The sequence below is a fragment of the Perissodus microlepis genome, chromosome 6 (assembly GCF_051167445.1).
Source record: "Perissodus microlepis isolate ML-2025 ecotype Zambia chromosome 6, ASM5116744v1, whole genome shotgun sequence".
NCBI lineage: Eukaryota > Metazoa > Chordata > Actinopteri > Cichliformes > Cichlidae > Perissodus > Perissodus microlepis.
Genome location: NC_140466.1, coordinates 6,289,519 through 6,312,051, shown reverse-complemented (window position 1 = coordinate 6,312,051; position 22,533 = coordinate 6,289,519). Strand labels below are relative to the sequence as shown.

At 37.8% G+C, this 22,533-nt stretch overlaps 2 protein-coding genes across 3 annotated transcripts; one reads left to right on the top strand and one right to left on the bottom strand.

Annotated features, from left to right (window-relative positions):
• Positions 1-13,103: 13,103 nt before the first annotated feature.
• Positions 13,104-17,865, bottom strand: LOC146384929 (uncharacterized). 2 transcript variants are annotated; one of them, XR_014800444.1, is made up of 7 exons: positions 17,519-17,865; positions 17,045-17,163; positions 15,510-16,942; positions 15,201-15,426; positions 14,872-15,021; positions 13,334-14,171; positions 13,104-13,245 (listed from the first exon to the last, which is right to left on the bottom strand). XR_014800444.1 is itself a non-coding variant. In XM_084930392.1 (6 exons), exons 3-6 carry the CDS (start codon positions 15,690-15,692, stop codon positions 13,915-13,917), a joined length of 816 nt encoding a protein of 271 aa, XP_084786518.1. In that variant the 5' UTR covers positions 15,693-16,942; positions 17,045-17,163; positions 17,519-17,865; the 3' UTR covers positions 13,104-13,914. The 2 variants fall into 2 exon arrangements, 1 of the variants encoding a protein (XP_084786518.1); XM_084930392.1 differs by having other exon boundaries at positions 13,104-14,171.
• A 152-nt stretch (positions 17,866-18,017) lies between these two features.
• Positions 18,018-20,819, top strand: LOC146384928 (uncharacterized). The gene is made up of 3 exons (XM_084930391.1): positions 18,018-18,520; positions 19,495-19,593; positions 19,725-20,819. The coding sequence occupies exons 1-3, from the start codon at positions 18,140-18,142 to the stop codon at positions 20,724-20,726; spliced, it is 1,482 nt and encodes a 493-aa protein (XP_084786517.1). The 5' UTR covers positions 18,018-18,139; the 3' UTR covers positions 20,727-20,819.
• Positions 20,820-22,533: the final 1,714 nt, after the last annotated feature.

Sequence of the window (22,533 nt, the reverse complement as noted above, 5' to 3'; positions counted from 1 at the left end):
ATTTTCGACCTATCATTTTGGTCTCTCCCATCAATGGTTTTCTCTTAGTCTCCCTCACTCTCCAGCTGCCAATTCTCTAGTCTGCTGCGCTTGCTGGAAAGGTGAGCGCATGTTTCACCAGTCTACTGTGTGTCTGGCACTTTCCAATTAGCTTGTATACCTGCTTCTGGCTGTGTAGCAGATAAGATAGAGCCGATACCACCAAGCTACTGTTATCTCTGTTTTCTCCCTGTCACACACAAACAGTCATGTACCTTCGCACATACGCGTACGTGCAGCTACATGAGCAGACGCGTAGAAAATACCAGGGTACCAGCTCCCAGTACTACAGATGCATTGGACAGATTGCTATAGTAAGTTAACAAGGGGTGGACAAGTGTTATAATGAATGCATCGGGGACTGTCACATGTCAACATGGAGTAGCTGAAGTTAGCGTGGTATGAGTGTTTTCTGGCTACCGTTTCACTTTTGTGTGTGTTTGCATTCACAAATAGCTTACCCCATTTATTCCATGGTGTATGAGAATTATGATGATTGTGTGTGCGTATGTGTGTGTGTGTGTGTGTTTGGATGCTTGCTGGTGGCATGGTGGTGGTCTGTGTCTTGACCCCATGACCTGTCCAGACTGTTGAATAATAAAAGGCTATTCAGACACTCCGAGGGTGACAACATGAAAGGCTCAGCCACAGAGAAACAGCGAGGAAGGGAGGGGAAGGAAGGGGGGTTAGGGCAGACATGGCTGTCTTTGTGGGAGGTAAGGGACTCTCATTATTTCTCTCAGCCTTCTCTCTCACTCTCCCACTATATGTGTCCAAGCTTCCTTTACTTTTCTTGTGTTCCCGTCCTTTAAGTTCATCCCCCTCTCTCTCTGTCACTCCAGCCACATCTCTCTTTTTGAGTCAATGTGCTTGCTGTCAACTCAAGCTTAATTTTCTGGTCCATGTTTATTTCTACCACTCATCTCTCCCTCTTTTTTTTCTTTTTATTTTTGTATCATATAGCCATCCTCCTCTACCTCCTTTATATGCTCTCTTCAGTATAATCTATTTATTCATAACAACCTCTCATGTCTTATTTCTTTATTCCCTGACACTTCTCCTTCATGACCCTTCTTTTTCGCTCCCTACAATTATGTCTATCTCTCTCCTCCCTCCCTCTCAGCTCCTCCCTCTGTCTCATTAGTGATGCTGTCTACTAAGGAAGTGATTAGCTTGCTTCGGCTCTAATTAAAACACAGAAAGGGAACTAAATGAGACCTGTGATTTGTGGGCTTGTGTGTGCTCATGCACATATATGTGTGCACACTTGTCCTTACACTGTGTGTGTGTGCGCGCACAAGTCACAGTCACTGTGATAGAATACTTAACACCCACCAACTCTGTTTCAGTATATAAAGTGATAACCATTATTCAGAGCTTCTGATAGATGTTGCACAACTTTGAAAATAAATATGCATTTCTTTGAAGGAGCTGATTGTTTAAATTGAGTAAGAGGGGAAAGGACTCAGCGAAGGAAAGCTGAAACAGAATATGTGAACACTTTTGTTGTAAAAGTCTGTTATGTAATATATCTGTTTCCTTCTCACCTGTACTCACCTGAGTACATTGACGTTAAGTAACATGTGTGGGAGTTGAATGACTTAATTAATTAATCGCAGACTGTAAAAGATTCACATAAATGTTTTGAGTCAAGTGCTATTATGTGTGGGAAGAAATGTGTTTAAGAAATGGAAAGAAAAGTCCCTGCAGTCTGTTTCTACAGGGATGGAGCTGATCTGAAGTCTGCCATTCCTCTTGAATAATCCGATTTCCTTCTTCTTTTCACCCCCCAAGTGTCACTGATGCTGGAGAAAAAAAATCCTCACACTATGTCTGTATACTTTTTCAAATCCTTTGCTTGCGTCACCACCAGTTAATCAAACAAGCTGCTATGAAAGTATATTTTATATAACCCCTATAAAATTACACTTCCACTACTTCTACCAAAGCCCATTTTCTTACCACAGTTTTATCTGACTTTCCTTATCATTCATTTATTCCACAATTGTATGTTGTGTGTGTGTACTTCTGAGCATGCAAAACTTACTTTCCAACTGCTATAAGGGTGAGGATGTGGTAATTGGTGAAGGGCTTTATTTGCACCAACTTCTGACTTGCCATCGTACTTCCCCCATTATCATGATCAGAGAAGGGCTGTCACAAGAATTTCAAACTCAGTACTGATACTCCATACTCAAAACCATTTTCAAGAATGTGGAGTGGAAAAGAGGGAAGAAAACATTAAAACACATTTTTTAATAAAGATTTGAAAAGTACAAACATTAACATCAATTATGTTTTTTTTTAAGTTGTCTGAGTGGCTTATACCTTCGCAAAACAAGTGGTTCATGAGTGAGGACACACAAATCTCTTGGGTGTTACATCAGGAAAGACATCCAGCAAAAAAAAGTGCCAAACCAAAACATGTGGAGCTACCTTCTGTGGAAACATCTTGTTAATAAGGAACAGCTGAAAGTAGCTTTGCTTAAAAAGATAAAATTTTAGAACTGTAATGTATAGATATGATAACTATTTTAATATTCTCTTAGGTTGTCCAAATAAAAATAAACACAAAAAACCCCAAGGTTGTCTGAGAGACTGTTGTGCTTTTGGTGACTTGCCATCATATTTAATTGCTGATCAAACAGAGTTGGTAAGGTTGGCTGCCACTGTTTTTGACTAGTTTCTGGTGGATTTTTTTTCCTCAGCTTCAGCCTGGGACTTGAGGAAAACGTAACACGCAGTATACAAATAATTATGTTATTCTGTTAAATTCACAAGTTTGCTGCTTAGCTTCAACGTGACCTTTGCCATTTTATTATTAGCTACGGCCACTAGTCATTTTCTTATTGATAACTTAAAAGAAGGGTAGTGTGGCTATCAGATACTGTTAACAGTCAAGGGGTTAAAGTTAACATGCTTATGATAACCATGTAATACTCCAGTGTTGTTAAACCGGGAGTTTTACTGACCTCTCAAAGTTCCTCATAAAGTCTTGCTCAGTGTTGTGAACATCAGCTACTCTTCACGTGTTCAGCTGCTAGTAAGGGGAGGGGCTGTGTGCTTGTCTGTCTGCAGGTGTTGTGTGAAGTTATGTGTCAGCTGGGGGAGTTGAAGACAGCGCTGTTGGTATGTTGACTATCATCACAAAAACTTTCACTTTTAATGAACATCTGTACTATCACGTTTTTCAAACGTGAGATTTTTAAATGCCTAAAAATGGAAAGGACAATTAATAAGATAGTGAAAGATGACGTTAGACAGGCTACTTCATTTAACTGTCCAAATCTCATTAGATGTAATTTATACACAAGTAACAGAATATTATATAATTTATATTATTAACAAACTATTTCAAGAGGCATTTTCAAAAGGTGATGCTGCTGACCTTGTAAAATAAACAGCACATAAAAATGACCACACCATAGTGTCATTGTTGTATTTATGTACCTTTCAGAATATTTTCAGGGACCACTTGAACTTTGTGTCTCCTCAGCTTTTGTCAATGTCTATCAGTTTAATATTACCCAATGCCTGAGTTTCAGCTGATACATCTGTTGAGGCTTGTTTCCAGTGGATCTGTGTCTTTGTGGCAACAAAACATCAAAGGCAATGTTGGACTGTGTCAGCGTTTAGACCTTTTCTCACCTTCGAGCAGAAACGCCAAGAGCCAGAGAGAGACGAAGAGCTCACGATCTGACGTCTGATCATATCAGGCCTGACTGAAATAGGGCATGAGGCTCACCCTGCTGTGGACACACAAATGTGTGAGGACACACACATATACACACTTTCTTTTCCTGTAGGTGGTTTTGGAAGAAGGTCTGCTTCTGAGCAACAAACACAAGCACTGAGTGTTTTAGGAAAAAAAAAGAAAAAAACCCCAATAGCAGTTGCTGCAAGAATTTTTAAACCACGGTTTTCTTTTCTGATGATTCAGGCAGCAATTTAACACTATGTAGCCAATTAAAATAAATGAATATAAACAATGTATAAAGATAAGGTATGCATGTTTATTTATTGCATTTTTTATCCAGTTTAAAAGAAAAGTCATCTTATATTTCATGTCTCAGATAATATAAAACACTCTTACGATATCATGACTTAATTCTTTTTTTCATTTATCCAGTTTCACTTTAAGTTTCTTTAAGAATTTAAGATACTTTCTAAGAAAAAAAAAGACTAAAAATGGTAGGTGTCCCTAACAATCTAAAAACTTATTTGGCACCATTTCTGGATTTAAGAGTGTTTCTCCAGATAACACACACATCTGTGGGAAAACTAACTTTCCCTAAAAACTAATTTTCCTTAAAAAGTTCTAAGACAAGTTGTTTCCACAGTACAGTCTAATTTAATCCAAACTGCCGTAGAGAGTTGAGCTTTATCAGCAGTTTTCTGAGTCGCCATTATTCCCATTACTAGTTTAACGGCCGTTAATGTGGTGATGGAAAGATTTAAAAACATGCTTGAGTTGGCAAATACTTATTACAACCATCAATCTTGACATTGAGTCAACAGATTTTTTTATTTTAATTTTATTTTTTTCAGAAAATGTAGACTCTGTAAGGGAGCTTATCAGAAAGCTTTCCTGGTAAGGAAAGTGAGAGGCTTTAAAGTGAGTTAAAATCTTTTGGAAAAGGTTTGCATTGCTGTGACTGATTGTCCCCTAGTCTTTCGGCATATCTCAAATACAGAGACAAGAAAGAAAGTTGTTTCTCAATTTTATTTTTGGATTTAGTTCTGATTGTTTATTGTTTATTGTTTGGTTTACTTTGAAATTACTCACCTTGTCATATTGTCAATTCTATCATCCCTTTGTTCTATTTCTTTCCAATTTTCTGCCAGACCTCTGTTCAGTTAGCTCATTATTTCCAATGTAAATATGTAAATAAACTAGTTACTAACATCTGTAATGCTATCTGAAATGTAAATCTTGAATCTTTGAATTTTATTCTTTCTTTGAATTAGAATAGAATAGAATTCAACTTTATTGTCATTGCACATGTCACAGGTACAAGGCAACGAAATGCAGTTTGCATCCATCCAGAAGTGCTTTAGTGATATAGATATATTACAATATATATTAGCAATAATATAGATATGTGAGTATATTACAGAAATAGGTCTATTATGGTTTGTTATAATGTACACGGTATGAAGTATGTTATGAATATGCTATAACTATAAGTATGTACAGGCTGTAGTGAGTACAAGCTATGTACAGGCTATGAACAGGATATAAATATGAAAAACTGTACAGAATATGAAATAAAAAAAAATCTATACAGAAATCTGAGATATACAGTTATACAGAAATGTGAACTATGCAGGTTATAAACAGTTGTAGAATTAAAAATTATTGTATTGTACAGAATGATTATTTACACAGAATTATACAGTAGTGCAGTTAAGATAAGTATTGGTGTTTGGATCACCTTTTTATGTCATGGTGAAACGATTACACTGACCACACCGCCACCACTTCCAACCCCCATACCCAACCCTTCCACTCCAGCCCTTTTCCCCTGCCTTTAGAATGAATGTACAGAAGACATAGAACTAGTAAAATGACAATGAATAATATTATTTTGTCAAATGCCCCCCCATGAACTCACTGTTATGTGTTGTAAACATCAGTTGTAGTGTGTTTTCGTTGTTTTAAAAACCTTTATTTCATGTCTTACTTTTAAGCACAAATCAAATGTACACAATAAAAGCAAAATCTATCTAGTTTTGGAGTGTTCATTTAATATTTTTTATTGCCCAATGTGAGTTTTATATGGGAATGCTAAGTCTATGGATTATTCTCTTAGGTAAATGGAACCAGTACCCTGGGCTGACCTCAATCCCCTCATGATCTCACGGTAACCACTTTAAGGTCCTCAGACATTAGGAACAAGTCTGACAGATTGCAACATTGGTCTTATTTGTGGTCCATTATAGTTATTGGTCATAACAACATTTTACTTACCAAAGTAATAGCTTAGATCTGGGACCATGGCAACACAAAAACAGTTTGATGGAGTATTTGAAACAAAACAATCGGACAATCATGAAGTGTTTTAGCTAGATTATCTTTTATTGGGAAATGAAATTGAAAATCAGCGTAAAACTATAGCTGCCAGACTACTCATATTTATTTCTCTAAAGGGTTATTTCAAGCATTTTTGTACATCTATATTATTCACATATCTCAGTAAATAATTTAATTGACACAATGCTATTATTATTCGTAGAAGTGAAGCTGTACACCTTAGAAAACGTCTGACATTAAAAGAATCTGCAAAATGTCAGTACTTTAAGAAAAGTTGGTGATTTCAAGCCATTGTTAAAGCAAACTGTAGGATTAAGGACTTAAAAATGAAATGTTGAGGATGACGATGATGACATTGTGATGACACAAAATGATGGCAGTGCTATAGTTGACATTGCTAAAACAAATCCACTCTGGTGATGAAGACAGATCTGCATTGCTCAACACTCCATCAAGTGTGCCCTCATTGTGCTCCAGTCAGGGCCTGCTGTCATTACTCTTCATTGAGCCAATGAGTTTGACGGTGGAAGAAAAGGTGGAAAATCCCCTCCCTCTTCTATCCACAGCCCAAAAAACAGAAATCAATTTCATCTATTGGACCCTGTCTCATGACTGGCTGCTTAGCCTTCTATTGATGCAGCTCACACACACACACATACACACACAAACAAAACCTCTCTGACACCTCTTTAGCTCTCTTTTGTTGGCCGTTCATTGCCCATGCCATATGGCAAGTGAGAAGGCTCCAGAGTGTGTGCAAGAATCAAATGTGTGTGTGAATGTGTAGACTGTGGGGTCAGAGGGGGGTTACAGGAGGCTGACCCACTGACAAAGACTCTCCACTCCATCAGTGATCTCTATGACTACATGGGGACAAGCCAGGCTGAATGGGAGAGCAGAAGCCGTGGAGAAGTCTTCTCCGAAGGGAGGGGGGTGCTGTTTGGATCATGGGGGCATTAGCAAGATGGATGTAAGGGGGATTATTAGAGAGTGAGAAAATGAAAGAGACAGGGGGTAGATGGAAAAAAAAATAAAGGGGGTGGGGGTGGGTGCTGTGATTAAAATGAGAGCTGAGTAGAAAGCACATAAGAAATAGGCAAAAATGTGTGCTTACAAAGGACTATGTGAAGAGTGCATGTGTTTATGTGCGTTTGTGGCTTTGAGTTACCCACTGTGTTCTGTGTGTTTACTGGGGATAAGAGGTGATCTCTGTGCCACGGGGATCTACAATAGGCCAGCAGGTCCCTCTCTGTGTGATGACAAGGCTCTCAGTGTCCTAGGCAAGTACTGATGTATGCCTGTGTGTACGAGTGTGTGTATCCCAGCAGGCTGTTCTCTATAGGAACACCAGTCTATGGGAGCTCGGAGATTCTCATTAACCACATCTGACAGCCAAAGCAGGGAGCACACAGTGAGGTAGCAGGTCAGGAAGTGTTACGAACTATCTTCTTATTGCTTCTGAAGTTTTCGTGTGAATGTGTATTTTTGTCTGTCTGTGTCTGCTGAAGTTGGTTAAAAAAGGTTTTCACATCCTTGCTGGCTTTCCATAAAATTGTACAAGTATACTTTTAATGATAGCAACATTCCACACAGTTCTGATCCAACAATTTCCCCCACTCTAATTCTATGCAGATAAGTGCTGATAGGCAAGTGTCTACAAAAGCACTGCTTATAAAGTGCCTCTTATTTAAATGAGAGCAACGAACTAAAACTCCTTTCACCGATAAGTGCCTCCGACTTCAATAATAGCATATATACATGTAAGTGCCTCTGACTTTAATGACAGCAACTGCCTAAAGAATTGCGAGACAGCAAGGAGTACAAAGGGGAAAAATATAGGCCAAGCCAAAGCGATGGAGGCATTAGGGATTGCTGCCAGTTTTGCTCCCACTAACCCCATACAGCCGTCACCACGGTTGCTTCATAATGGTCACACTATTACACAGAATTGCATAAGATAGATAAGACTAGAGGCACACACCACACCAAGCGAACTATCTTCTGATTATGTGTGTATATCTAAATTGGCAGTAGTGTGGTGAGTGTGTATGAAAGTGGTACAAGATGAGCCGAGAGTGGAGAGCAGAGAGAATGGGAAAGAGGTGTGATTGTGCTTTGTCATCCCTGTGTGTAGGTGTGTGTGTGTGTGTGTGCTGTGGCTAGCAGCCCTTGCCATTTAGAATGGATGGTTTAGATTCTGGCGTCATAACAGAGCACGATGGGAAACAAAGACCCCTTTCACATTCACAGCCTCTGCTCCTTTTTGCTTCCTCTTTCTCACTCAGCTCAGTTTCCTCTCTCCGTCTCACTTTAAGCCCCCGTTATTTTTCTACAACGCTGGATTCTGCCTAGAAAATTACAGTAGCTCTCACTACTTTCTCTCGTTTCTGTCTGCTCAGCAGCTGTGACTATCATTTCCCCTTCTCTGCCCTGCATTACCTTTCCATATCTCTGCCTGACTATCATCTATTTTCTGTCCTATTGCCTTCTAATTCTTATCTTCACTGCATTTCTCTGGCTCCAAATAAGTCTGAGCCCCAGCTCTATGCTGCCGCCACCACCACCCAACCTGTTCCCTCCTTCACATCTGTTTCCATGGACCTAGTCCATGAGGTTGAATGCCAACACCCTCCTCCCCATTATTAGTAGAACACAACTCTCCAGCTACCCACCTCCCTGACTTCTGTTGCCTTTTGTCCTGCAGACTTGTCTGAGCCATTGCCTCTTTTAGAGTGGTCGAAACCCGACATGACAAAATAGACAGCAGGACAGTTGGTTGGTTTATTGTCTAGCTCAGTGTGTTTGTGTTGTTGGTGTGGATATTTGGTATTTTTGTATGAGCATATGTGCGTGTCTGAAGTGGTCGTTTGTATTTACAGCAAGGGAGCAATGATGCCTTCTGCTGTGTAGCAGAGCAGAAAAACCTCTTCCAGTTTTCATTTTTACATGCAACAAACATGTTACTATTTTTCCCTCTCATGATGACACATTGTTGCTTGTATTACTGAGCAAAGACAGCATATGTCTGGTTTGATCCTGTGGGTAAAGAAGCTTATTAGGGGTAAAACAGTCAAAATTAGGTCAAGACTTGATTGATCTTTGTAAATATAAGAGCTACAATTTGATTTCCTGCACCTTTTCACATAGTGTTTTTCTGTAAAACGCACATACGCAAGCGCACACACAGACAGACACACACACACACACACACACACACACTAATAAACTCTTTAACCTAACCCCAATTAGTGCAAAAGCTATTTTTTATTACTTCTTCTGCAATTGTACTGGAATCAAATGAGGTACACCAATTATACAAGAGAAACCCAATTAACTAATGTGAAGTTTACAATTTGTCGCAAAACGTAGCCTACAGTATGACACAAGCTGCACACAAAAAAGCACACTGCAGCCCAAAAGTAGTCTAATTGTGCATTTTATTTTCATGGATAAACTGGTGTGTATAAGCCTAACAAACAAAGGCAAAATATATGTACTACTTTAAGTAGGATCAATTATGTCATCTGCTGCTGTTTCATTTAACTGTGTAACATGATCATTGTTCAAGTGGATCTAAATTCTCTATATCATAGTTGCATTACCTTTGATATTTACATAGCAAAAAAATGCTTTTACTTATAGATCATTGGTTGGGCATATGTGGGCTGTGCAATGCTCATAATACAACAGTAGATATATATAGTAGTAGTATATAATCAGTTACACGCTATCAGTGATATAGGTGAGATTAAAAGGTTGGCTGCTGACAAAGTCAGGAGTTGCTTTGTACTTTTCTGTAAAAGCAGATGAATTGTAGAACAATGACTACTTTATAATGCAATGTAATGTAGAAGTACCTCAACAGAGCAGGGGTCTCAAACTCGCAGCATATGGCCGCTCGCAGCCCACGTCACCCCTATTTGTAGCCCGTATATTGACATGAAGAAATACAACACAATTTGGCCGTTGAAGTTACTCTTTGTTAGGGAGGATTTGTTTATTGTTGAGTGCAATGTTAAAATAAGTTCTTTAAAACGCAAAAAATAATTTTATACAAAGGCAATATGAGCAGAAAGTACAAACATGTTGAGGGATTGGCTGTGTTAGTTCAGTGAGAGACTTGCTTGTAAAGAAAATAATTTTCACTAGCAGACAAACACTAAGGTGTACACTTATGTCTGCATTTTTATTTATTTTTTTAAATACGAACCAATTAATAGCAGAAGTGCTGCCACGTGTCTGACCAGAGAGTACCAATTTGTTTCTTTGGTAGTTCAGTGAAAGGCTTCAGTTAGTTAAGAGTGACAGAAAACAACATTTGAGTTCACATTTGCAGTTTTGTCTTGTCAGACAATAGCTAAAATAAAATAACCCCAAACAAAACACTACATTTTCTGAAATATTTGTTGGTGTTTTCTTGATTATTTCTTGTTTTTTGTACTACTTGAACACTAAAGTGGCCCTCCAATGAGATGACAGTGGACAGTGGCCCACAGCTCATTTAAGTTTGAGACTCCTGGTACAGAGGCTATAGGCTAGCTTTGCTCGGTCTAACATTCAAACATAGTCTACTGTATAGCGGCTAATAATTCTGAAGCAGATAACTGTGTATATAATTTTTTTTTATTTTTTATTTTTTTTTATTTTTTTTTTTAAATCACTACCTCCCTGAGTCAGGAGTGGGAAATTTGTGCACCTACTGCCTTAGCTGGCTGTGGTAGTGGTTTCTCAGACTCCTTCTCCAGAATCAAACCCTGATTCCCTGTTAGCCGTGGTCACCATAGTAGGCATATAAAGTACCACTGAAAGCTGATAGGGCAGACATTTGAATGAGATGGCATCACCAAGAAGGAGCAGTAGGATGGCACAGCGATCAGCACTGTCGCCTCACCCGTGTCTGCAAGGGTTCTCCCTGGGAACACCGGCTTCCTCCCACAGGAATAAATGATTATTGGGGTTAGGCTAATTGTTGATTCTAAAATGCCCATAGGTGTGACTGTGAATGATTGTCTGTCTCTCTGTGTTAGCGCTGTGTCAGTTTGGTGATCTGTCCAGGGTGCACCCTGCCTCTTGCCACGTGCCTATGGTACACTGCAAAAAATGGCTATTCTATATTTAGGAGAAAAAAAATACTACATTTGATACAAAAAGCACTGAAAACAAGTGAAATTATCTGTCCATGCAGCAAGTTTATTTTACTTAATAAGAAATCTTGAAATAAGATTTTTTAATCCAGAAATAAAAGAACACATTTGAGAATTGAAGAGGGTTAAAATAAGCTTTAAAAAGCTCAATTTAAGATAAGATTACTTGATATCAAGTCCCAAAAGTAAGTTAAATATGCTAAATTAGTCTTTTTTTATGTTTTGAATTCTTACTTGCAGCAAATGAATGCACTACAACGAGAAAAATAGTTCCAATACTATGAAAAACTACTCAATATTAGTGAAGTATGATAATTTGTTTCTTGATTCAGGTTGGCTTATCTTAAAATATAGCCTAATCGATATTAAATCCAAGCAAAAAAAAAAAACCTTAAAACAGACCTTTTTCCTAGAATACTCCTTGGCTTCTACTGAAATCACAACCAAGACAAGAGTGATATATGTCAACATTTATTCCTCTCATGAGAACAAAACCCTTTTTTAAACAATATAGGGCTGCTGCACAATCCCTAAAAGTCTAAATCAACCCTTTAAGAGGCCTAAACAGAGAAAAAAAAAAAAAATTACATTTTTGGCCTTAAACTTTTGTGACAGTCACATAGTCTCACAATGTTGTAAATAATGGCATTACTGACTTAAAACTTTACATGCCTCAGGTAAAGTGTCACTAAGAAAAAACAAAAAAAACAACTTTCATTTGTAAAGCATTATAAGTAAAGCCGTTTCTCAGGACATTGCTAGGCAAATTAGGAACTAAGTTGTACAAACGTACTACAAAACTAAACAAACTGCAAATGACCTGATAAAATTCTGCTTGGTATTCACCTATTTTTCAAAGAATGACTTCCACTCAGCTATTGCTTTCTTATATGCACTAGTGGCATCTTGATCATGGATGGCATCAGTGATTACCTCAGTTTGTATGACAGAGAGGACCGTTGCAACACATTTCGGGTATGTTAAGTGCAAGGTGTAGTAATGTGCCATCAGCACCAACATTCCTTCCCAGAAATCCTCCAAGGGGAGAGTGGTCACTGGTATATTTCCTACAGCAACAATGCTGGTTGTTCCATCAAAAAGCAGCACTGGGGAGGAGAGAGGCCGCTTCTCCAGGTATAGCATTGCATCTTCACCCGGCTAGAAAAGCACAAAAAAAAAAAAAGACAAATTCTTCAAGATTTTAAATGAGAGGGTTGCTGTGCATCCAAACAGCTTAAGACACAAAAAGCAATATCAAGAGTTTAGAATACTCCAACTGATTTACTGTTGGAATAGAAGAAATAAATATAAAATATCTGACTTACATAAATATGAAATTTTGGAAATGTATTAATTCTGAGCATGAATTTTCTCTAGTTTGCAGCATTTTTATCATGTCTATTTGTGCTTTTTTCCCTCATTTGTTTTTTAAAACTATTTCTTTGAACTTTGTTACATATTCTAGTTTTTGAAGGCCTTTTTAAATATATAATTTTACTGCTTCTACTTGTATCCTAACTGCAATGTGCTTTTGCTCTGTGCTGCCTCTCTGGAGTAGGTTTTGAATAACAATTAAGAAATCCTGAATAAGGAGTAATTTAATCCCTGCTGAATTGAACTTTGACCCTCTCTTATTAAGCACAAAAAGCAAAATAATAATAAGAATACTACAAGTAAATGGAGTACAAGTTACAGTGGCTGGTATTGCAGCTGTTCTCACCTTCAGGATATGAAGAAGAGCCTCACTGCACTTCAGAGATGGAAGTGCATTGAAGAGAGTGACAGTAAAATTCACTGTGAACAGAGAAAAGTATCTTAACAAAGTAATCTGAACATATCTGATGTATGGATTTAATGTATGAAAAGGCCACTTACCTCCACGTACATCCAAGGGGAGAGGAGGTTTCAGGACCTTCTTCCAAATGCCATAGAACTGCACCTTCGAACAAACTCTGCCCATCAACCCTTCATTTGATCTATGCATTTGCAGTTGGAGCCACCAATGATGCGACGCAGTTCATCCATCGCCTATGACAAAGTTGTGCTCAGTTAGTCAAGAACTAACTAAACCTATCCAGAGAAAGCAAGGAATTTAACTGAAGGTAGTTGAACTTACATTTGTTCTGTGCCGGCTGTGTGCAGACAGGAATAGGACCCAAGGTGCAGACTCCGGAGACAGATGTGAACTCAAAACAGCTTTAATGCTAAACTCAAATATAACATAACTGGAAAAAATCAAAATAAACTTAAACCGGAGGACTGACCGAACACACAGCTAGGTAAACGGTAGATCGCGACACAGACACAAAGAAACACAGGGCTTAAATACACAGAGGGAGCAATCAGGGAATGGGTAACAGGAGGGAAACACAGCTGGGGCAAATCAGGACTGACGAGACAAGGAAGCGTAAACTGAACACACTGAGATGAGACAGAGACCTTCAAAGTAAAACAGGAAACACAAAACACAGACTGAACAAAAGACACAGACTCACATGCAGGCACTACAGAGGGAACAGAGACGTGGGACCAGGGCAGACACAGACACTGACTGGACACGGGGATATAGCAACTAAGGATACACAGAGACGCGAACTAGACAAGGGGAGACAGCTGACAGGGGAGACAGAGACATGAACCAAAAGACAGAACTCTAACAAAGAAACCAAAGACTAGAATTTATAAATAATAATAAACTCAAAAACCCTGGGTCAACGACCCAGGCATCATAACAACATTTTGTATGTCTTTGAAGCACGGGTATGCTTCAAATATTTTTCTCGGCCTGTCTTCTTCCCTTGTAACATCTGCGTCAATAAAAGCTCGTCTGGCCTCAAACTCCAGGTCCAAAATTTGAGCAACATCACTTTGGTTGGGTTTTGCATTGGGTTTCCTGTACATGTTGCTCAAGGTTTTGTAATGTCTTGCCTGCATCTTCAGGCTGTCATGGTCTGCTAGGGAAAGCAAAGCGCAATTGTAAGACAAGGTGTAACTAGACTTCACAAAATTAAGATTTTTCTAATCAGTCATTTCTAGTAAGGTTGCATGGTTGTTTTTAAGTATAATATTTATGAGAATTAATGTTTAGGTTAAATATGTTTGAGTAATGAACTGACCCTATATGTCCTGATCATTTCCCTTTGTGTCCTTTTCTTATAATGATCATGGATTTATGTTAATTGTTAGTTTGAACAGAATCAAATATTAAAACGAAAGTTTAAGATGCCCGTGAATAAAACTGTGGTGAAAATAAGGTAAAGGTTGTTTACTGTGTATATCGTTCACATCAGTGTGAACAGTGATTATGAGCTGATGGATAAAAATCTTTTAGGTAATTTGATCTATGACAGAAACACTGTGATAAGGCATGATAGATGTGACCAGCATGAGGATTTACATGTGTAAATAATCAGCACTGAGTAACACCCATTACAACACAAAGTGTTAAAATACTTACTATGGCTAACTGGCAAACTGGAATGAGGGATCTATCATATGTTGATTTTACACACCAACTCGAGTTAATGCCAAACCACTATGATTTATGGAATAAACACTTAGAACGGGGTTCATTGCTGCAACCATATTTTGGAAAGAGCTGTAAGAGGAACCACAGTCAGACTGAGAGGTAGACAAGGGTGATGGTGGACTTACCAACAACATCATCTGGAGGTGCAGTTGAAGGACCTATATCAGCCCTGGGTGCAGAGCATGAGGCTGACTTGGATAATAGTGGTAAAGCCAGGGTAGTATTGTTTGACGTAGTTGGTACAGTGGAGGGTAGCGGCAATTGGGATTCTTTCTCTGAGGAAAAAACAGAAGATGAACAGAATGTAATAACAGGGAATAGCTAGAAAGTTAAGGAAAATACTCAACACTGTATAAATCTTGTGATGCACTCTGAACAGAAAACTGAGGGCAGGTGGTCTCTTTGAAGTTTTAGATGTCCAAAAGTCATTAGTACAGCAGACCAAAGTACACACCTGCATTTGAGTTATCCTCGCTGAGGTCATCACTGCTCTCAAGAAGTATGGTATAGTCACTTGAACCACTTGCTTCACCACTTAGGTCACCTTCAGTCCCATTGTCTGTGTCATCTGAGCTGAAAAGAGTCTTCCTGGGCCTGGCTCGTTGTGGCATGGAGCCCTGCCTCTTCCTTGGAGACTTCATATTTTGGAGTCGTTTGTACAGTTTGGTGTAGATGGTCAGCTGTGGTAAAATAATATATATTTGTACATCCTTTTATTATCTCACTCAATTTTAGATATTGTAGTGGGTAGAGAATGACTTACGTATGGCATGTGTGTGTCAGCATCACGTAACATGGGGTAATAGTCGACAATCTTCTGTGACATTGCTCTCATTTCGAGTTTGGAGGGGTATGTTACTTCTTTCCCCATGGGACTAGCACGGAGGATTGCAACCATGCTGGTGACTGTGTTCCTTACAAGTCTGCAACAGAGCTCCTTCGACATCCTACAGTCCTTTTCCTTTCCACTGTGGAGTAGGGCTGCCACAAACGATTATTTTGATAGTCGACTAGTCACCGATTATTTTTGTGATTAGTCGACTAATCAAATCCATTGGACGTAAAACATACAGCTTATTGCACCAGCACGCATCTGCTCTCATATAACTATCATTAGCTTACAGCTTTAAGTGTTTAAGGTATGTGCTAACTAAAAATAAAGACAAAATGATAATTTATTAAATTTTAATGAAATTTGCAGATTGTTTCGGTGAAGTTTAATAAACTCCTTGCTATCTAAAATATAACGGGACACCGGAGTATATTCTCGAGCATCTCACACTTCTGATCAGTTGTCTGCTTGACATTTATTCAGCTGTGTAAAAACTACAACTTTAATCTCAGCCAAACCGATTTACTCAGGAACAAATAAAATACTAAAAAAAGCCAAACAATAACATTTTGAAGTTATCTAAGTGACTTATATATCATGTTTAACCTGAGTAGCGAAAGACGGCGGTGGGTTTGAAAACGATTAGCCGGGTGTCCGGTGTTCTCACGGGCTCTAGTGAGCCTTGCCCCCAGCTAGCTATCGAGCTAGTGGGTAACAGACGTCTCCGAAAACGTCGGAGCGCTTTTGAAAATATGTGGTGTCTTGATAAACTGAGCAGATATTTCAGGTTTACACAGTTATATTCTCGCCTGAAAATATGTTAAACGTTTATTTTGTGACCCAGAAAGAATAATAAGAGTAATATTAAAACTAACTAGCTGCCGCCATTGTTGACAACTGTGCTGGGCCGCGCTATGAATTCTGGGACAAAGCTTCTTCTTCTTTGGGGTTTAACGGCAGCTGGCATACTTGTACATGCAGTGCTGCCATCTTCTGTTTCAGTCCGTTATTACACCCTTAAATCCTATTACTTATTCCTGCGTCTTTTGGGATCTTACAAAGCTTCAAACGAAGCGTCGACTATTAAATCAGTCGTCGACGATTTTAATAGTCGACGTAATCGTGACTAGTCGACTAATCGTGGCAGCCCTACTGTGGAGCAATGCAAAGTACTGACTGCGCACCATGTCCAACTGTGAATCTGTATACACCACATACTCTGGTGGGTCTGGCATTTTCATTTTTTTGTCAGCAGTGTAGGAAATGGGAGTGGAAGTTTGAGACTGACATTGTGACACATCAAAGCCTAAGGGGTTACTCTCGCTTCGATGGAAAGTGTTGGCATCTTGGTCAGTACTCTTAAACTATAACAGTTGTGGGATATAAACAAAAATACACAATTAGGCAAATTAATGCTAGACAATATGGACAGTAATCATCTTCTTAGTGGTATAATGTGTATTTACCTTTTGGCTGATAAAATCCCAAATCTTCTTTCTACGGAAGAAATTTTCATGGCCCGGAAAAAGATCCTTTAGGTCATCCCGGGTAAAGCTTCTAAAAGTTTCCTCATCAATATTCACAGCTGTAAAAGAGAAAAACAACTTCAAAAGTGATATTTATTTCTCTTTTCCTGGGCGTGGCTTATTACATATTGAGGTCATTTTTTGTCAATAAATGTATTTTAGCAATAAGTAATATTAACAGGATAAAATGTCAAACTTAAAACAGTTTATCAAATATTTGGGAGTACAATAAAACTATTTTTGGCTGTCTTCAAGAATGATGTTCCAAGTCTATTTAGGCAAAGACAGCTCAAGGCTATAATGTGGATAAAGTTCAGAGTAGAGTACAATCCTAGCTCCAAGTTTCAGAAATGATGCTAACAATGCTAAGGCTGTTTAGCTAACGTACCAAAATAACTGAAAAATAAGACTTACCCTGCAACACAGACAGTATGGCATCGTCAAACTTGTCCATGCCGTGACAGCAGTTCTCTAGTTTGGTTCCAAAGCCTCCACTCACAGTACCTGGAAATATCCTACGGCTTAAATAAGATCATTTAGCTAAAGTTAACACATTAGCTAGATTGCTAACTAGCAGCCCTCACAAAACACGACTTTATCTTAATAACACCGTTGTACCATAGTAATTTTCAAATCAACTTAATGTTACCAACCTTAAATTACTGTTCGCTTTGTTTAGATAAATAATTTTGATCTTCGTAACGGTCCTGATGGTTAACAAAGCAGGGGAAAAGATTTTGTCCCGTGTGAAAGTAACGTCACGACAGGAACTGAGAATGCCCATGCAGAAAATCATTTATATTTAATTTTTTTTAAGTAAAAAAAAGAAAATAAAAATGTAAATTCAGTCTTAAACACTTATTTCCTAAAAATAAATATAACTGATGTAATTTAAACCTGAAAAATTGGATAATTAAGGATACATATATTTTTTAAAATTGCCTACCTTTCCCATGGTCCCACACTCTCATCTGTGGCCTTCAGTGGAGAGCGGTAAAGTAAAGCTGCATTGCTACAGCGCGAAAACAGTTCACCATGGCGCTCTGGAGATGTATGATCTGTTTTATCTTTGTTTCTTTAACTCTGAAGGTGCTCCTTAGCCACATAAATGCAGCTCATGGTCGAAGGCAGGATTTTTGGGTTTACTGTGGAATAGATGGCTGTGAACAAGATTTCAGAGTTTTTAACTCATTCTTTCGCCACATTAAACGGACGCACCCTCTGTATTTGACGAATGGAAGCCCACCAAGAGGATGGAGGATCCCCCCAACATCCCAGTCTTTAGGATCGGAAAATTTTGGTGTTTCAGTCTTTGCCAACTGTAGTACTGCAACAACAACCAGCACCGTGGAAATATCAACTGGTGGATCTTTGCCTGAAGTGCAGGAGCCTCAGGTTGTTGACAGCCCGATCGCGGTAAGTGTTAAACTAAATAAAATGTAGTGTGGCTTCTGATGACAAATTTAGCCATGTCTTAACTCCTCGTATTTGGTCCTATATTACTTTTAATCCTTTTCTCCATTTTTAATCAAGAGAAATTTAGCGAGATCTCGCGATATTATACCGCTAGATATTGTTCTTCAAACTGTTACAAGCGATTTCCACTATGGTTGGATTTTAAATCACCAGGATGAAATTAAAAATAAATAAACAGAATAGCAGTTCAGTGTAAATAGTAAAGGTTATGCTGCAGCCGGAGCAGGCACACACTCTGCGGCTGGCATGTCTCCTGGTGAAGTTTGCATCAAAGACACTCAGCGCGTTTAAATCGTTCAATGTGGCAGCAATTTGGGTATGTCGTAGGAATTATAAGTGGTGAATACAGTTTCAGGTAAGACACAGAGTATTTGGAAGCACTGTAAAAAAAAATCTGTTGGCTAGAAATACAGCCAAAACATGTATAAGAATGATTTTCTTGAAAATTAAATAAGTTAATAAATGCATACAATAAAATATATCCATATACTAATACTAACATAAGTTCTAAGTGCAAATCTAAATTACGTGATTTAAAAATACATTAATAATTTAATAAATACAACAAACATGTAAAGAAACTAATATCGAAGTGCGAACAAAAATTCATTATTTAAAAAGATAAAATCTCATTCTCATGAATCCAATCCCTAGCCTCATCAAAAAAATGGACAACCCCTTTTTTATTGTTTCTTTGTCTTTGATTTCTTTTCCATTTCTTTTTTCTTTATTCCAAAGAATCAATATTATATTATCTTATATTATATTGAATATTCACAACTGTAACACTAATCACTGTCGTGCACTTTGTTTTTTAATGGACCAATCATTAGGTGTAACTGATTATACCTGTTATGTAAGAATTTCTATAATTGGCCAGGAGTTTGGAGTAACTTTGTTTTTCTGCTCTAAAGGAAGAAGCTGTTGCTACAACATCCTTTACCAGACACGATGTTACCAGATCTGCTGCAGCTTTTGCTATCAGTGTTCAAGAACAGTGCCACTTATCACAGGTATGTTATAGTCTTAATGGATCAATACATTACATAAGGCAATCAATGTCTTACTTGTTCATAATGGAATTCAGATTTTTTTTTTTATATAAATGCAGAATAAGTTACTTTTGTTTCAAATGTTTTCACAGAGAACGGTCAAACATATCATCTCAGGAGTGCAACAGTATCAGGCTGTTCTTTTGGATACGCTCAAGGAAAGAATGAAGACAGTGTTTGAAGATCATGCCGAGGGAACCACTCAGCTTCAAGATGAGGCTTTGGCTACATTTGATAAATTCATGGATCCTTTCTCCACCATTGCATATGGACAGTGTAGAGCCATAGGGGAAATGTTCTGTCCAGTCAACGCAGAGGAAGTAGTAGTATCCCAGAAGATATGTTGGGTAAAGCAAGGTCTTTCAAGGGTCATGTCCATAAGGAACAAAAGTTTTTACTATGTACCATTAATTGAAAGTCTAAAGCAGTTAATGACTAATGAGAGAATCTTTACCATGTTGAACACTGCACCACAAAGAAGCAGAGAGGGATTCTTCTATGATTTTAGAGACGGGTCCCTCTTTACATCTCACCCCTTGTTTTCTCAGAGACCAAATGCATTGCAATTAATACTGTACACAGATGAAATTGAAATATGTAACCCCTTAGGGTCCCATGCTTCTGCAAACAAATTGGTCATGTTTTATTATACTTTAGGAAATACTGATCCAAAATTTAGGTCAAAGTTAGCTGCAATACGACTTCTTGCTATTGCTAAAGCAAATGACATTTCTCAGTGGGGTATTGATGTTGTACTGAAAAGAATACTTCAAGATCTATCACTGCTTTACAATGGTGTAAGGATTGAAATGTCAAATGGTGAAATTGAATTGTTTGGTTCTGTTATAGCCATTTGCGGAGACACACTAGCCCAGCATGAGATTGCTGGCTTTAAAGAAGGGATTGGTTTTGCTTATAGCAAATGTAGACACTGTGAATGCAACTTTGATGATATGCAAAGTGTTTTTGAGGAGAAGAAGTTTGTTCAAAGAACTCTGGAGAAACATATCAGGCAGTGTTTTGAAATAGATAAAGCAAGCACAGATTTATTGAAAGCGTCCCTCAAAACTACTTTGAAGAAGCAGACTAGTTGATGTTCCTGCATTTGACCTGATCAAACAAACTCCACAGGACATAATGCATGTTATTTTTGAAGGTGTTGCATCAATGGAAGTTAAATTTGTATTAAAACACCTAATTCTCTCAGGACAATTGGAATTAGACAAGTTTAATTCAGACATTCAAAATTTTCCTTACTCACCTCTTGAAATACGGGATAAACCATGTCCTATTAGCTTTGGCACTTTAGCGGCTAACGACAACAAATTCAAACAGTCTTGTGGACAGATGCTAATTCTTTTAAAAATCTTACTTTTTCTTTTGTATGGTGTGGAGAGTGAGTATGTTGTATTTATTAGAAAGTTAATTATGATAGTTCAAATAGTTCTTGCTCCCATTATTTCTTTACAAACTGTATTGCAACTGAGAAGTATGATTGAAGAACACCTGTATCAGTTCAAGCAACTTTTTCCTGAAGCCAATATAATACCTAAGCAACATTATATGTTGCATCTTCCCAGTCAAATCTTATCCCTTGGACCTTTAATAAGGAGTATGTGCATGCGCTTTGAGGCAAAGCACTCCTATTTTAAACAGTGGGCTTCTAAGTTAAATTTTAAAAATGTTTGTAAATCCCTAGCAAACCACAATCAATTTCTTGAGTGTTGTCAAAATGAAATAGGAACTGAACATCCTATTTTTGCGAAAGAAAAGGAATCCGGGCCAGTATCAGCTGTTAAAAATAATGAATATGTTAGCAAAAAAATTAAAGAATTTTTTGGAATAGATGTCATGCAGTCTGTTGTCTCAGTGAAATGGTATGTTCTAAATGGCAATAAATACATTACTGGGAAGTCCATGATTATTGCAAATGTGGATGGCACTTTCCCTGTGTTTGGACTGATAAAGGATATCTTTTTGATTGACTCATCTTTTATTGCTTTTGAGTACCAACGCTATGAAACTTTGAATTTAAATGAAGACTTATTGGCATATGAAGTAACTGTGCCCATTGTTGCTCAAGCTACAGAATTAGCCCATGAGCTCATTGATTATACTTCATACTTTTCTATTAGTTTTAGGGACAGTGTGTTTGTGCCAATAAAATACAGTCTTTCTGATATTATTTCCCATAGAAATCACCCTTAAGATTAGGGTTGCACCAAGTATTGGCTTAGTGTAGTTTGTGATGATATCAGTTGACAGTCATTAAATGTTCCCTAAACCAATGTCAATGTTGTACCACATAATGCTGGCATGCTGGGACAAACAGCTGTCTTTGAAATGTGATTTGTATCATAAATTGTGGTTAATTTTTTCCCTTATATGTACAACTTTGAAGTCAGACATGATTTTGAATAAATCATATTTTCAATAGATGCCTTGTGTGAATTTCCTAAATCAAGCAAATTGAGTTTGTCACTCTATCTTGAAACAAGTGATATTTTGAGAGACATCTGGTGAGAGGCCTAATGTAGGCTATTTTAAGAGTTATTCTTCCCATTTCTGGATTTCTGTGCTAATATAGACACAATTATATGGTTATTCTCAATTTAAGTTTATTATCTAAAATCTAGACTTAGAAACAAGTAAATCTTTTTTAAAACAAGGCAAATAATCTGGCCTGTCTAAAAATAAGATTTTAAATCATGGCAAGCACCAGATAATTTGCAGTGTAGCTGGGATAGCCTGAAAAGGGTGGGCAGACATCATATGGACCATATGGATAAAAAAATGGGATGTCACTCAAATTCATATCCAAGTGAAGGCAGAAGAGTGAATACTTTTGGCAATATAATATATACTATATATATATACTTATAGAAAGTAAGCTAATAGGAG

What these genes read in the sequence shown, in the direction of transcription:
- LOC146384929 (XM_084930392.1), bottom strand. Translation starts at nt 15,692, where the DNA reads ATGTCGAAGGAGCTCTGTTGCAGACTTGTAAGGAACACAGTCACCAGC. An exon ending in CTGACACACACATGCCATAC is followed by an intron (nt 15,427 to 15,509) that starts GTAAGTCATTCT and finishes ATTTTACCACAG; the next exon opens with CTGACCATCTACACCAAACT. An exon ending in CGAGGATAACTCAAATGCAG is followed by an intron (nt 15,022 to 15,200) that starts GTGTGTACTTTG and finishes TTTTTTCCTCAG; the next exon opens with AGAAAGAATCCCAATTGCCG.
- LOC146384928 (XM_084930391.1), top strand. Translation starts at nt 18,140, where the DNA reads ATGGCGCTCTGGAGATGTATGATCTGTTTTATCTTTGTTTCTTTAACT. An exon ending in TTGTTGACAGCCCGATCGCG is followed by an intron (nt 18,521 to 19,494) that starts GTAAGTGTTAAA and finishes TCTGCTCTAAAG; the next exon opens with GAAGAAGCTGTTGCTACAAC. An exon ending in AACAGTGCCACTTATCACAG is followed by an intron (nt 19,594 to 19,724) that starts GTATGTTATAGT and finishes ATGTTTTCACAG; the next exon opens with AGAACGGTCAAACATATCAT.